At 37.6% G+C, this 16,376-nt stretch overlaps 1 protein-coding gene across 1 annotated transcript in view; it reads right to left on the bottom strand.

Annotated features, from left to right (window-relative positions):
* Positions 1 to 2,002: 2,002 nt before the first annotated feature.
* Stxbp4 (syntaxin binding protein 4) overlaps positions 2,003 to 16,376 on the bottom strand; it is an 88,909-nt gene continuing 74,535 nt past the window's right edge. Inside the window, exons 15-16 of the mRNA XM_090351058.1 lie at positions 10,528 to 10,585; positions 2,003 to 2,561 (exon numbers count right to left, since the gene is read on the bottom strand). Coding sequence (XP_090207184.1) covers positions 2,447 to 2,561; positions 10,528 to 10,585 — 173 coding nt within the window. The 3' untranslated portion in view covers positions 2,003 to 2,446. The remainder of the gene's footprint in view (positions 2,562 to 10,527; positions 10,586 to 16,376) is intronic.

Here is a 16,376-nt window from a genome sequence, read left to right as displayed (position 1 = left end):
CCATGATATCCAGATCTTCTAGCTCCACCTCTGAGTCAGCCCGCCAATGAAGAGTAAGACCACATTGATGGGGTGGATTTGTGTCAAAGAAAGACCGGTTTAATTTGCATTGGAAAAGAATCCTTAGTGATCCTTCACTATCAGATTCTTTGAGCATCCCTCTCTGAAGGATTAGAGAAGGGGAAAGTAGAGGGACTCTTGGAGAGTTCTTAACTGGTCCAGCTAATTCAGATATGAACCCTCCCATCATAAGAAGCTCAGATGCACTGAAGCCTGCTGGGACAGTGCTTCCATTTGCTCCTTGGTAGCTCTTTTATGAGGAATTGCAACAAGGACAACATTTCTCAAGGACTCCACTGGAATCTGATGCTTTGACAGACTGACCAAGTCAGCGTATCCTTTGCAAAAAGTCTGTGGTAAGCCTTGGTCCCCAGCTGCTACATGGGGGCTCTGTATGACTGTTTGGTAAAGATCCCTACTTCTCTCCTAAATCTCTGCTTCATTTCAATTTGGGAATTATGCTTTTTGCCTTATACACAAAAGTTTTATTTTTCTTTTTGGGCGGTACTGGTGTTTAAGCTCAGGGCCTTGCACTTATTGGGCAAGTCCTCTGCCACTTGCATCATTCCTCCAGTCTTCCATCCTCACTTCAAGGCCATCTTGGGTTACATAGCAGAACCCTATCTCACCTCCTGTCCCCTCACAGCCAAAAAGAAAGAAAAAAGAATAACAACATACATAAAATGTTCACCACAAAGTATGCCTGTATGTGCTCACTAAATGTCATTACATTTTTACAGACCGTTTCCATTCAGTATTTGATAGAAATGGGGAGGAAAACAATACACTTACTTATTAATGTGGCTGTAGGTGTTGAGCATCAAACCACTTACCTTGTAGGGAAACAAGGAAACAGCTCCCTCAGGAGTTCCTCTCAAAACTGGTCTCCTTGATCGTCCTAATAGATAAACCACTGTGAAAAGAAGCACAAGTATTCGCTAGCCATTCGGCCACGTTTCCTCATGCTCACACGTGCCTGTGGGTCTGGGTGTATACCATTCTTTAAGACAGAAAGCAAAAATCCTAAATGGTATGGATGATCCATAGGACTCCTTCAGCTTGTACTTTTTTGAAATAAACGGACCAGCTTACACCAGTTTTCTCTGCTTACGCCATTGTCAGAGGGTCACCATCTTCTTTATACTCCACATGAACTCTAGTAGACTTGGAGATTTAGGATCTAGGGCGAGCTTATCTTGCCCAGCTGTTGCTCAATGTTAACTTCCAGCACGTTGGTGGTTCCATCTATAGAGGACTTCCAAGGGATGCTTCTTACACTGCTCTCTGAAGCTCTAGGTTTGCACGGCAGTGCTAGGGACTTTTTTTTTTTAAACTTTGGGTGCTGGGGTCTCCATCTTTGTGCAAGCAGAGCAACAATACTTAATAAGATAGTCTGTTGATTACTTCAGAAAATTATGAGCTGCAGGAAGAAGTCTGTTGTATCAATACTGTGATATAGCGGTTCTACACCTGGTTATTGTTTGGGGGAGGGAGAGGAGAGAGAGTACTCAGAGGGAGGATGGTGGAGTTACAGGGGAGCATGTTTGGCTGAGAGGTGCCCTGTGGAACGCACAGCTGTGGAGCCAGCTGTATCAACAGAGCCACAGTGCCCTGCATGGTGGGCTGTAACCACCCCCTGGGCTCAGCAGGGTGTGAGGAAAAGAAACTTGGACATGGAATGCAAATACTGAGGTATGCGTCTCAGTTCTGGACAGGATGCTCCATCCTTCCGAACCACTATTTTCCTAACTGGAAAACAAGAAAATATTCACTACAATAGGCCCACTAAGCACTTCATTTGCTTTAAATAAGGTTTGAATTCAGGCTTATAGAGAGCCCCGTAAAGATGTTAAGTTGGATTAAGTAGCCAGTTAAGATTCTGAAACCTCTGAAAGCAAGTTGAGATCATTTTTCTAACGGAGGAATAGAAAAAGAAACTTAGTAAGTTATCAAATGATGTGTTTTACTATGTTCACTTACTTTTTCAGTATAAGTATGAATTAGAAAAATGATTGTATCTGGTACCAAATTGTGATAAATGACATATAAAATGCATCACATATAAAATAATGAACTACATAAAAATTATCAAGGTGCACATAATTATACTTGAAAAAAGGCATATGTAGTACAAAAATTAATTATATGTGCTTTCATAAAAGAATACAGTTCAGAAAGAACTACTGTAGTGATAATGTAGTAATATCACAAAGCTTCATGAAACTCCGTAGATCCAGAGTTAGTTGCTATTGGACACTCTAACAAGCAGAGCATGCTTTATTCCTGTTTCTCACATCCGGTTTCAGAGTTGGACGTTCCATCTCTCTACTCAAGTTGTGCATGCAGACAAAGAAGACCATGCAGCTCCACTTCCTATAGAAAACCATCAGCTCTTCTGGTCAGTAAGTTCTCTAGGGAAATCCTCTTCATTCTCCTCTGAGCAAGACAGATTCAGGACACTCATCACCGGATGGATCCAGGAGGTGGTCTGTGTGACATGACTGGAGAAGAGCAAAGAATGAAAATTAAATCTGAAAGACTGTGTTTTCTATTCAGTCATGCAAGTATGGATACTATCTTATTAGGAGGTCTGAGAGCGCAGTCAGAACTGTATCCAAAAGTATTAGTATGTCTTAGATATGTTTTAAGGTTCAGTGACAATTCTTTCTTCTTTAATAGGTATTAAAAAGTACAGTTAAATGCATCATCTTTGACCCTATTATCCCCCCCAACTTACCTGATATTGTCAATCAGGAAGTCTTGATTTTTAGAATTTCTGAAATCTGTTCACTTTTACCCCCTCCCCATGTAATAACTTAGTTTACTGGATAGCTGCTCTATGATTTTATTCTAGTTTACTTGATTCATACAATAACAAATCATGTACTGTCGACTGTCACTTGGTAGACATTCAGTTACAACCAATACCTTCTAGATCAAATACATACTCTAGTGTGAAGCACCGAATCTCTTACCCGCCTCAACAACACCTTCTCTGCTCCTCTTCTACTCCTGAAGGAGTTAACTCACACTATACAGAAGAATCAAATCTTCCAATGGGTGCCCATGGTCTGATCACTTATTCTGTATTATAAATGCCTGTTAACTCGTGGATTATTTTCATTACATATGAAACTCCTGGAGACAGGAACTATATTTCTTATCTTTGAGTTGATGGTGTCTGACATGTTCTCAGAACATTGTATCCAAGGGAAGAATGCAAGTACAGCGGAGGAAGGATGTAGCAATGATATTGGGAGTGTTTGAACAACATCAGCAATAATGCTTCTACCTGGTAAATGGTGTTTCTCAGACCTCATATCTTATAGCTAGTCTTCAACTGGATGGCCAACTTGATGGACAGTTTCTCCTTGGAAACTTTCTAGCCCTGGCTTACCCTACTGTCCACCATCCTAGATCAATTTTCCCAGTCTTTGTCTTACTAAACTGAATCTCAGAAGCAGCATTATGTCTTAGAACATCTAAGGGCCTGAGCTTATGAAGATTAAGTAAAACTGAATTGAAAGGTATCTCTAACAAAATGTGTTCCATAGGTTTAATAAAATACAATGCGAAGAACAGAATTCTATGGTCACATATTACAGATTCACATATAAATAGGTTTTCTTCCAAGTGGGACTTCAATATATGTGCTCTATAAACTTTCAACAGTATATAATGTTAAATATGTCACTGTTACAGGCATGGGGATAATGTGGCATAGAACACAATACAGGAACTTATCACAAAAACTCACTTTGTGGGTATTAATTACAGCAACCAAAAATGTTAAACACTACAAATGGCAGTTTGAATGTCTATAGATTGGTTGCATTCTTAATCCTGTATTCGTATCATTTTAAACAAAATATTTAGCTCCTCTACTGAAATGAGATTTTATAAATATGTCATGCGCTATAGATTAGTGGTAGTTTCACAATAGAATGAAGAAGTTCAAGTTGTTTAAGAATCAAGTTGGCTAGGACCGGTGGCTCACCTGTATCCTCTTTACACAGGAGGCTGAGATCTAAGGAATGCAGTTTGGAGCCAGCCAGAAAAGTTTGATATTCTTTATCTCCAATTAGCCAACAACAACAACAAAAAGCCAAAAATAGAGTACGGTTCAAGAGGAACAGTGCCAGCCTTGAGTGAAAAATCTGAGGGACGCATCCTGGCTCTGATACCATCATTCCCCCCCCCGGCCACCCCCCTGCTCCATAAATCAAGATGAAAGTGATAAGATGAAGATAGCTTCATAGCTTCAAAACCTGAATGTGGTTAAGGGTTCAAAGAATCATTACTTTGACAACTCATACTACAGTTTTCCCTTTAAAATGGTGTAAAGACATTTCTTGTTATAAATGCTTACCTTATTAAATCATTTGATTCAGCGCAGGTTGATTTCATATCAAGGTCATTACAAAGCTGGAAAGATGCCTAAACTGAAAGTTTTTTTATTTTTAAAGAAACAAAAGTGTGGGCTGGGAGTTTGGCCTAATGGTAGAGTGCTTGCCTAGCATGCACGAAGACCCTGCTTTGATTCCTTGGTACCAAATACACAGAAAGCCGGAAATGGTGCTGTGGCTTATGTGGTAGAGCTCTAGCTTTGAGAAAGCCCAAAGACAGGCTTCACTCCCTGAGTTCAAGCCCTGGGACTGGCAAAAAAAGAAACACAAGTGCAACATCTAAGGGAAGCCATGCAAGGTGAAATGAGGACACTGCATCCCATGCAGAGTACATGTTGAAAAGGGAGACTTTGGATGACACTCTTACTTATTTTCAAAATCTTGATATCCAAGTTTTTAAATTTTGGGTTTAACAGTACATTTAAAACATGTTGATCTGAACAAAAAACTATAGCTTAAATTATTTGAAATCCTCCTTCCCTAATTGAGGAGGCTAGGAAGAAAAACAAAATCAAGAACTATCACTGAGGGATAAGTTCAGGTTCAGGTTTGCTAGTAGGCTTTAGACAAATAATATTCTCATGCCTGAAACAACAATCTCAAATACCGATAATCCATTACATTGGTAATTTAAAATAATCAAAAAGAAAATGCGTAAGAAAAATGTAGGGATAGACTCTGTATAATAAATATTAGAAAGTTCTACCAGGAAGTCATTCTTGCCAATAATATTCATTAAGCACTTTTCACCAACAATTCAACATCTGACCTTATACAAATAGACAGGTAATAACCATAAAATTGGATTAATCTTATCTTCACAGTATACTATTATGCACATACTCAAACACATGCACACACATGCATACACCAAAGCTACTATTGAACATACAATTTATACAATTCCAGCAACTACTCACTACAAACAATAAAACAGGGGCAGCAGAGGGATATTTTCTGTGCTTCAAGGACACATTTTATCCTTGAATCTTTGCTAACAGCATCCCAGAACCAACATGATAGACCTTCTGAGACCCACGTGATATATGTAAAGTGTCTGGCAAGAGGCTCCCCACTAAATGATCACAGCTAGGTTTATTGAAAAATAAGAGTTCTCTGATTAGTATAAGAAAAACTTGGAATTGTGCCTAAGTTGCTGGAATAGGGCCAGTATTGGGTATTCCATTCAATTTTATGTCTTAGTGAACACTGTGACTAAAGAGCTTTGACATACATAATCGGTCTGATGAAATAATCCCAGATTTACTGGCTTGGAGAACATTCTAGTATTACAAATATTTCCTCTCTGATTTGTGTGCTTGGTAATTCACCTGAGAAGAGAGAACAAATCAGTCCTGTTGACTCTGTTTAATTAATGGAGAAGCCATGGTTCATGAAGGGAGATGCAGCTATTTAGAATGAAAAAATGTAGAGGGCTGGCAAGAAATGAAGTTGCCTCTGAAGCATGAAAACCTCTCATTTGGACAGACAGTACCTCTGGCAAATGTTCTTGCAGAAACAATGCATCTGACCTGATTTGGAGAATAATGAATAGCAGTTCAGATATATTTGAAATGGTTGCCAGATACGTTGTTGGAAAATAATAATATTCAGTTTGGGGGGTGGGAGAATATTGTGTGTTTTCCTAAAATAATATAATCCAATTGAAAGACATATCTCATAGCTATAAAAAACTGAGAGAACATGTTTTACTGCAAAGAAATGTAAGTGAATTATTTAAATCCTATTATATTCATTCTTCCTTATGTTTCTTACCTCCTAGCCAGCGGAGCAAAATCTTTTCACAAAAGAAAGCACAATGATTCCCTTTAAAATAAAATTTCAGGGCAGTTTGTTGAGCACAGTGGCTTAATGAAAAGGAGTGTACCTACTTTTGTAGAAATTCATTCTTGTAACTGTGATGATGAGATGCTTTCATGGCTTGTTCATTGTTGATGGCACTATTTTTATATCGTTGAAAGTCTAATAAGATTTGAATGTATTACTTTGTCATGTCTGAGATAATGAAGCAAAAATGATTTCCAGTGTAGTTTTTTTGGGGGGAGGGATAATTTTATGTGTATAATATTCAAATATAACAAAAAACTATTAAATGCATTAATATAATTTTTCTCAGACACTAGTACCTTTTAGCTGCTGGAAAATTTTATAGGTATAATTTTTTTTTTTTTTTTTTGCCAGTACTGGGCTTGAGCTCAGGGCCTGAGCACTGTCCTTGGACTTTCTCAAGGCTAGAGCTCTACCACTTGAGCCTTAGCACCATTTCCGGCTTTTTTCTATGTATGTGGTACCAAGGAATTGAACCTGGGTCTTCATGCATGCTAGGCAAGCACTCTACCACTCAGCCAAACTCCCGGCCCTAGGTATAAAATTTTATAGGTATAAACTCCATGTAGTAATGAAAAGATTTAAATTTGGACATAACCCTCATTTAAAAGTCAGTAACTTAGAAGGTGACAGCACAAGATAAGCCATGTCAATCAAAGTATAAAAGTTACCAAACCATGACAAAGAATCAGGTGATTTAGCTCCAGATATGGGTTGTGAGAATTAACTATAGGCTGCTAATCTGAAATATCCACTACACAATTTGCCAAAGGAAATTAAAGAGTCATTTGGCTCCTGTTGACATAGGATTTGCCTCTTGCAGATTTTGAAATTATAGCCTTAAATATAAAAAAAATTATGACTAATGAACTCATTCTGCAAATATCACAGATGACATAGAGCATTAGCTGTATGCTAACCTTGAGCACAAAAGCTCAAGGATAGCACCCAGTTCAAGTCCCAGGACTGGCACAAAAAAATAAATACAAATATGAGCCCTAGAAAGAAAATTCCAGATAAAAATATAGTTAATATTTACATATTTTTCCAGACAATATACCCAGATATGTATTGTTACTGATTGTTAAACAGAGCTAACCCTCCCCCCAAAAATCCCTAGTCCCAAGCTGGTAGTCTTCCAAAGAGAAAAGAATGCTGTAATTTAATTACCAAATCTAAAACCTTAAAATAAACTAAAATAAAGACACATAATTTCAATAAATTTAATGATTCTAATACAATTTTTCTACTAACATTTAACTGCATTAAAAATATAGACATTGTTGTATGTTACATTAGAGAATAACCTGTAAGCTTCCAAAGGTGGAAGGTAATTTGCTTTTAAAAATTGTTACCCGGGGGGCCAGGAGTTTGGCCTAGTGGTAGAGTGCTTGCCTAGCATGCACGAAGACCCAGGTTCGATTCCTTGGTATCACATACGTAGCAAAAAGCCAGAAGTGGTGCTGTGGCTCAAGTGGTGGAGCCCTAACCTTGAGAAAACCCAGGGACAGTGCTCAAGTCCTGAGCCCAAGCCCAGGACTAGAAAAAAAAAAAATTGTTACCCGGGCCGGGAGTTTGGCCTAGTGGTTAAAGTGCTTGCCTAGCATGCATGAAGACCCAGGTTTGAATCCTTGGTACCACATATAGAAAAAAGCTGGAAGTGGTGCTGAGGCTCAAGTGGTAGAGCTCTAGCCTTGAGAAAGTCCAAGGACAGTGCTCAGGCCCTGAGCTCACGCCCAGGACTGGCAAAAAAAAAAAAAAAAAAAAAAGTGTTACCCTATCTCTCATTTTCTCCCATTTTCCCCTTCCTCCCTGCCTCTGAGGTTCTTTAGAAGATCATTTATAAAGCTGTGCAGTATAAACACTAAAGCAGTTGAGTGTGAATGCCATGAGCCTGTATAGTAAAAAAATATGGGATTGCAAATTGCCATCAGCCTTTCCAGTTCTCCTTTGAATTGGATTTGTGAATTCCTGGATGTACCAGCGTGTCTGGAGGAAAATAATATTGAGAAGGTAAAGTAACCTCACTCCAGGTCATAAAACTGGTACATGTCAGAGCCAGGATCCAGATCCAAATTCACCTTCTCAGAATTCAGCTGTTAAACTCTTTTTATATGGGCTGGTTTCCATAGTGATACATGAAGAGGCTCTAGGATGGATTAAGTGACCATTTGAGAGGGTCTCTTTAGCTTTGCAAGACGAAATTAAAGGATTAACTCAATGATTACAGATTATATGTCTAAAGCTATAATACCTTTTTTTAAAATGACTTGCCATGAAAATGTGTTATCTGAGCAAACTATGAATAGAGTCCTTGTATGAAGACAGAGCCACAGGTTTTGTGTTTTGCTGGGAGTCATATTTTGTACAGGTTGTCTTCTGCAGGGCAGGGACGAGTCCTCATCCTTACATTCTGTGTTTACTCTCAGAAAGTGAAGCCAATGAATGTGGTGTATAGACACATAATAGAGTACACAGAGAGACTAATGCAGTTATACCAGTGACTTATAATTCTCAGATGTGGAAGACTAGCTTACTTACAACTGAGGAGTAGATTAAGTAATCCTCATGTATATAGTGGATTTGTCTTAACTGGCTTAGAAAGATGTTCACAGAAACTGAACATTATTGGGGGGGTGAAAGGAGTTATTTCTAACAAAACTAGAGTGAGAGACGAGTGGTGTGTCCTCTTCATTAATGTTCTCATATCTAAGTAATGTGCAAAGATATAGTCATACATTTAGTGGCTGGTGATAGCTGAAGCAGTGTGATAATGCAAACAATTTTGGTTGTATTTAGTTTTTTTTTTTGATAGGTGCCATTCTATGTAAATTTACTTGGATCCTAGGCTTTGTGTTATATTTATGACAGATAAAGACTGCTACCTAAACAATTTTCATTTTAATTACTACAGAATAAAATATTACCCAAGACACATCTGATAGCAAAGAGAGCTCATCCTGCACATTCCCTGATTCCCCCCCACATTCCCTGATTCTTTTTCTTTTTAATTGTATTTTGTCAGGGTGATGTTTGGAGGGGTTATGGTTATATTTGTTAGGTAGTGGGTACATTACTTCTTGAACACTTCATTCCCTGGTTCTTAATGAGGTGATTTTTTTTTTTAAATCACACTAGGATTTTCAGCCTCTTGAGATGATAAAAAGTCAGAGAAATCCATGTTTCTAGGCACTTTATGCCCTGCTGAAAGGTGGAAACTTTCAGAAAGTGTCTGGGTCATGCTGACAGAGTAACAAAGTGCAGTTAAGATCCAAGATGGCTGCAGGCTCCATTATATTGGAATTCAGCACTTAGATATAGATGGTCAGGTATGTGGCAGCTGGGTAAGACTTCTATCAGATAAAGCACATTGTACTTCACAGTTTTTGATACTCATTTCCTGATTTGTTTAGCCTCATAAATATCATCGCTCTTGACATCTTCTGCAGTTGAAGAAGTTGAGACTTGGGAGGTTTAAAGGTCATCCAAGGTGGCATGGTTAAAGAGCTTATGCTGAGATACAGACCAGGGTCACTGTTTTCAGAAAGACTATGCAGACTGCATTTAAAATTCTAGTTGGCCTAAACATTGACTGGGTTACCTCTGTGTCTCTGGGAAAGTTACTTAAGCTCTAAACCTCAGTTCCCTAACCTGTGCAACATCCAGGTTGTTGATAGGTAATACGTATGTATGCATACCCTAGATTGAAGCCAGGTGCATTCGAGGTATACCGTGCCCATTCCTCTCTCACCTTCCTCTCTGATTGTTTTCTGCTGCATAGATGAACTACTAGAACTTCTGTGGCTTAAAATGACTTACATGGATCTTCCTAACATTATGGAAATAACTTAAGATACATAAAATGGATTTTCACTAGATATTACTTGCCATAAACAGTACTATTTATGAATTCAGGTAGCCAATATTAAGTTCAAATAAAGATCCCATTCCAAGGTTTCTGATGTCTCCTTTGCATATCAAGCAATCATTCTCTTGAATGGTGTACCAGAGGTGCTCCCTGCCCACCCCCACACCGTGACATCTGATATTACCATTTAAATCACACACAATAAAAATGTTGAGGCTTCATTTCTTGTTTCTAATTTTTATAACCTCCAAGAGGGTTTCTTGGTTTTGCTGATTATTCTGCAACTTTCAGGTTCTTTCCAGATGTGAGGAAAACTGCTTACTTGGTTGAGATGTTTGCACTTACTTGATGAAGTACTTGATTCCATCTGCTGTGTAAGCTTCCTCCCACCCATAAGGTAAATCTAGAGTGAAAGGAAACCAAAAATACATTTAATAAGGCAATGAAGATAGCCTTTTTATTTTATAGACACAAATTTCTTCCATCCTGACAATTATTTAGAGTGTACTTCTTATACAAAAGGATTTTCTAGAAAGGCAGAAGTATGATAGAGGAGCTTTGAGGTGCAGTTATCTTTCCGACACAATAAACAAACCTTGAATAGTTAACAATCTGCTTCAGTTGCAATAACTGGATAATGACTAGTCATTTACATGTAGCAAGCAATTTTGTCAGCGAGATTCTAAGCAAAAACTCCCCTAAAACTGTGTGGCAGCATAGTCTGTGCCTGCAGGCAGAAGGATGGACACAATGGCCCCTGCTTGTCTGTTCTGGCTCAAAGTTTCTTTAATTGGCTCCCTTTACATGCTTTCGCTCAGCTCCACAGGGAATCATACATGAGTGCCAGATCAGCAGGGGTACGAAAGTAACTTTTAGACAAGATAAAATTCCTTATTAAGTTTAAAAGTTTAGTGAAATGATTTACAATGAACTGTGGCATTTTACTTTGTTAATTAAGAATTTTGTGCACTAAACATAAATGGCCCAATGATTTGCTAAGCTTAGCTTCCATTTCTGTAACGGGATTTAAAATAGTGGAAAAGGGATATGGAAAGAAGTGTGAAAGTAACATAGGCGGCCGGAGTGTATCAATGAGCCCTCTTTACTCTGGGACTGTCCCACCCATTCGCTCCCTCTTTGTATACTGCTAAGGATTTTAACTGAGCTTTTAGATAAGGATCATGGCACTGACATCATGGTTCTCTCTCTTTCCTCCTCTCTCTCCCCTTCTCCCTCCCCCCTTCTTTTTCTGGTGCTAGTTATAGGTCTTGAACTCAAGGCCTAGGAGCTGTCCCCAAGCTTTTGTATTCAGAGGTTGCTTTCTATCACTTGAGCCATAGCTCCATATTGCATTAGAATAGTTATTCAATGATTATTCCCATAAAGATATTCCTGTAAACTCAAGAAGACTGAATACTTTATTTTTCAAACAGTTGACATAGTCTGTGACCAGACTTAAAGACTGATTACAATTAATCTCTCAGTGATAAATCAGTAATAAAAAAACATTTTCCAATTGTAGACTGAAAACCCAACTGTCTACTTTATACAAAGAGAGCATTTTTATGTCTCTGCATTTATATGATTGACTCAGCTTTCCATTAGGAAAGGCTTTCATTTCTTCACAAGTGATTTGGAAGTCATTATAATATTATATAACTGCTTTGTAATAATCAGTATTGTAACAGATACAGAAGTATTTCTACACTCACAAAATCTTTACATACTTGCAAATATATAATGCTTCTATCTCTTCTTTCATTAAAAAATATCTTTAAGTAGTTGTACAAAAGAAGGTGCCATTTAACAAAGCAGTTTATGAACATAATGCATCTTGATCAATGCCTTCCCTTTCAACATTCTCACCCATTCCTCCCTTCCTCTACTTTTCTTAATTTGGTAGCACAAAATTTGAATTCTTTACTACATTCCTTCTCACTTCTCTTCTTCATTCATCTCATTTTCTCCCCTTTCATAATGAAAAAGAGAAACATGCTTTGACAACTGTACCTACCTGAAATTGTTTCTGGTTGGAAGCCTGTATATGAACACACTCATATAACATTTCTTCCACCAGAAATAATCTGTTTCTGATCAAGCAGTTCATAGAGATTCTAAAATCTTCAAGAGTACCTTGCCAAAGGAAAAGTCTTAAGCACACTGAACTTAGAATATTGGCTTGTCACCTAGAACTCAACAAATACAACTCTAACTCATCACATTCCCATATATAAGGATTTCATTTCCCATTCTATTTATATACAGATTTCCTTTATTATATCTAGCCCATGTGTGCATTCATTCAGCTGATCTTGTGTACAACGAGGCTGGCATTTTGCTTTGGTGCTTGACTTACGATGATGAACAAACAGATATGCATAATGTCTTGATCAAGTAAAGCTTAAAAAAAACCCATAAATAAAAGTATGGGGATATGATGCAAGAATACTTCATGACACAAAAATCTGAACTCCGTAAGATGTAAAAAACTCCAATCTGTGTTTTTGTCATTAATTCACTCACATATTAGGGAGGGAAATTTATCAGAATGGGATTTTGACTTTCTGAGGGCTGGGGAGAGTGCAGGTCAATAAGACTCAAGTTCATGTCCTAAGTTATTTCATTAATATCAATAGGGCAGAATGTGGCTTCTTCTGTTTTTTTTTGTTGTTGTTGTTTTGATCTTGGCTATCAGGTTTCCCTAGCCCGAATGTCAAATTTATTGTATTTTCTGCTAACACTTACACCCCTACGATTCTCACTCCTTCTTTCTTCTGCTGGAGCAGATAATCTTTTTATAATCCCTACATCATGTCTTACTCAAGTACTTTTCAATCTTTACTAATCTGAGAGATGAACATGGTGTTTCACAATAGTTTAATTTCTACTCTTACGAACAGTGAAGTTAAGCTTATTTTCAAGATTAAGTCATGTATGTTTCTTTATGTCATCAATTTTCCATGTGTTTTGCTTAGTCTTTTCTCAAATAGCCCCCCTTCTAATCTCATCTTTTTGAAAAAAATCTAGACGGCGAGTATGATGAAAAAACATGTAATATTTGTTTTCCCGAGTCTGACTTATTTCATACAACACTATTAGCTCCAGAAGCTGGAGCTTTTTGGAGATTTTGAATAAACACAAGTGTGTAAAATATTTCTATTCCTGAGTTTAATTCCTTCAGGTATATATGCAGGAATGGTATTTGCAAGATCACAGGGAAATTCCACTTTTAATTTTGGAGGAAACAATCACTATTTTCATAGTAATTGAGCTAATTTACATTTCCACTAATAGTATATATAATTTAGATGCTTAGGAAAAAAATACAGCTACTTATACGAGAACTTCCATTCAGGTGAAGTACTTTCTTTTTCTTTTTACAATTCTCTCCTCCATGTAGGGAATTATATATATGTGTAATTTCACCTAGAACATTCAACGAATGTTAGTAGGGACTAAAGGGAGGCAGGGAAAACTGATCTTTAGCATTTGTTATTTATGGAGTGGAAAACACTAGTGCTATGACCTGATGAGACATTACTGAATACACAGTCGAAAGGCTGTAAGTGCTTCTTCACTCTTGGTCAAGCTGTCAATCAATGATGCCATCACAATTTCAATAGCAGCCAATCTGATGCTGGAATTTACACTTTAGCCTCTCTTTGACCCCTCTCTCTATGGCCAACAATAAATATTAAAATGTTCAAATAAAAGTTGCCCAATTTTTAGTAGAACATAAAAAGAAAACACAATTCCCAGCACTTCAATTTGTGCAATATCATTTAGAGCAGTGTTCTCTCTTTTTAAAAAAAAAAATTTTTTTTTAAGACTCAGGACCTGAGCACTATCCTTGGGTTTTTTTTCTCAAGGTTAGTGCTTTACCACTTGAGCCACAGCACCACTTTTGGCTTTTTTTCTATGTATGTGGTACTGAGGAATGGAACCTGGGTCTTCGTGCATGCTAGACAAACACTCTTACCATTAGGCCAAAACTCCCAGCACCTCTCTCTTTTTTTTTTTAAGCTGAAATAATTTCTAGGCTCAAACACAAAGTAGTCTATTTTAGATATTTTATGTGAGGTTTACAATTGTACGTGTTAATTTGTAGGTCTGACTGTAGTGCCAATTTTAAAGGAATTACCAGTTAATTTTCCCATGAAAAAAAGGAATCTGTTATACTGAGAGATGATTGTGACCTATGAATAACCATATAATACAGTATTTCAAATATAAAAATAATTCCTAAGGAAATCACTTCTAACAAGAACTACATAAAGTTTCTACATTGTGCCTTAAATACTCCTAATGCTAGGCTTACATAAAGGCTGTTGTAACAGACAGGATTTTTGGATCCGTGACTTGGCTTTTTTTAACACCTGGTTATTAATATAGCATCTCTGTCTGAAAGGAGGAAAAACAAATGACATACACTCCCTCACATATAATGTACAAGTTCAAATTCAAAAGTTAAACTATTAACATATAAATTATTTCCAGTTAGAACTCTGAAGCTAAAGGCTACACTATAGTATAAGGAACTAGACAGTAAAAACATTCTCTGAGGTTGTCAGTTTATGGACTTTGTCAGTACCTTTTGGCAAAAAAACATGTTCTGCAATAGTCCCCAAGTGGGGTTTATGGGGTCGAGGATCATTCATGTCTACACTGCTCATCTCCAAGATGCAACACTCACGATTTATATAGTTGTAGCTCACTACCATTTAAGACTGTAGGCTCTCCTTGAATTTTGATGAAGGGACATTTGAGATGCCACCTTAAATGCTGTCTTACACCCTTAACTCTCTTCTCATGATCCGTGTTCCTGCATACAGATAGACTACTGGGGGAATGAGTTGGGTATTTGGGTTTGTTTTGCTTGAAATCAGTAACATACTTTGTTCTTCATTCTGTGTACATTTGGAGGTCAGCACAGAGCTTATGGCTTTCCTCTCTAAGGTGTCAAGCTTTAATCAGCCTAAAGAGATAGCGAATAACAAAACTATGTTGTCAAATTCTATTCTGTTGTGACAGCCTTCAAGGATTTCATCAGTGTCAAAGGCGGTGAAGGCTAACAGTGGAGAGTGCTGTTCCTCAACGTCTCCATTGCCATGGCTCATGTGTGTATTTCTTGCCAGGGTCTGCTCAGATGTCATCTGGTCAGTGGAACCTTGCTGGTCACTCCATATAAAATAGCACGCTTCCTTCCTCCTCTGTAATCTCTGGCATATATCATCCTCCTGCCATACCTGCTTTCTTCTTTCTTTGCCTTTTCTCACACTAGAGGATGTACTTTCTGTTCAGTGCTCAAGTGCCAGGCCTGTTATGAACATAGTAGATTCTTAATTGCTATTTGTTAAATTCAGGAGTCAATGTTTACTATACCAAGTATCTATGGTAACACAAATACCTAGCATTTAATCAGTGAACAGAGAGAAAAAAAAGAGGTAGAAGGGGTGTTAAATTGAGAAAAGAATTTAAAGGAGTATTGTAAAAAGACAGAGTTAAACATCTGAATTATTTTCCATGAATTGTTATTATTCTTAATCTGTTTTGGTTACAGAGATGAAGATGATGCTTAAAGGTAAAATGTTTTATTCTTTATACAAATGTGAATAAAATGTTTTTTTTTTTTTTTTTTTTAAAGTACTGGCACTACTAATGGGTAGCTAAATGCTAGCAGACAAGTGGGTTCCTACTTTTAATTGTAGCAACTTAAGAGACTGGGATCTCGTGGATCATGGTGTGAATTCAGTCTGGGCAGGATAGGCTCTATCTCTAAAATAACCTATAAAAAGCTGAGAGGGAGGTATGGCAGAATGGCAGAGTACCAACTGAGCAAGTCACACAAACTCAAGGCCCTGAGTTCAAACCCCAGTATTACTACTACTAAAAAAAAAAAAGATATTAAGGGCTGATGGACATGAATTAGTTGAGTGGACCTTTGGTAAGAAAAAATGAAAAGGGATAATTGCACAGTTGTAACTTACCTTTAGGAAAAAGTGATTTGGTGATCACAGGGGTAACACTGAGTAGGCGGCTCTTTGCCTCGGCCTTCAGTGCTCTTTGGTTACCAGGCGGGTAGCTCCCTTCATCTCTCAAGTCTCTACTTCAGTCTTACCATGCAGAAAGGTCTGGCTTCTTTACCTCCCACCAATTCTAACATAGCAAGCACATGTAAATCTCTCCCCCAATTA

This window comes from Megascapheus bottae, chromosome 17 (assembly GCF_031878675.1).
Source record: "Megascapheus bottae isolate mThoBot1 chromosome 17, mThoBot2.hap1, whole genome shotgun sequence".
Classification (NCBI taxonomy): domain Eukaryota; kingdom Metazoa; phylum Chordata; class Mammalia; order Rodentia; family Geomyidae; genus Megascapheus; species Megascapheus bottae.
The sequence above is the reverse complement of the archived record's forward strand: the minus strand, read 5'-3'. Positions and strand labels throughout refer to the sequence as shown.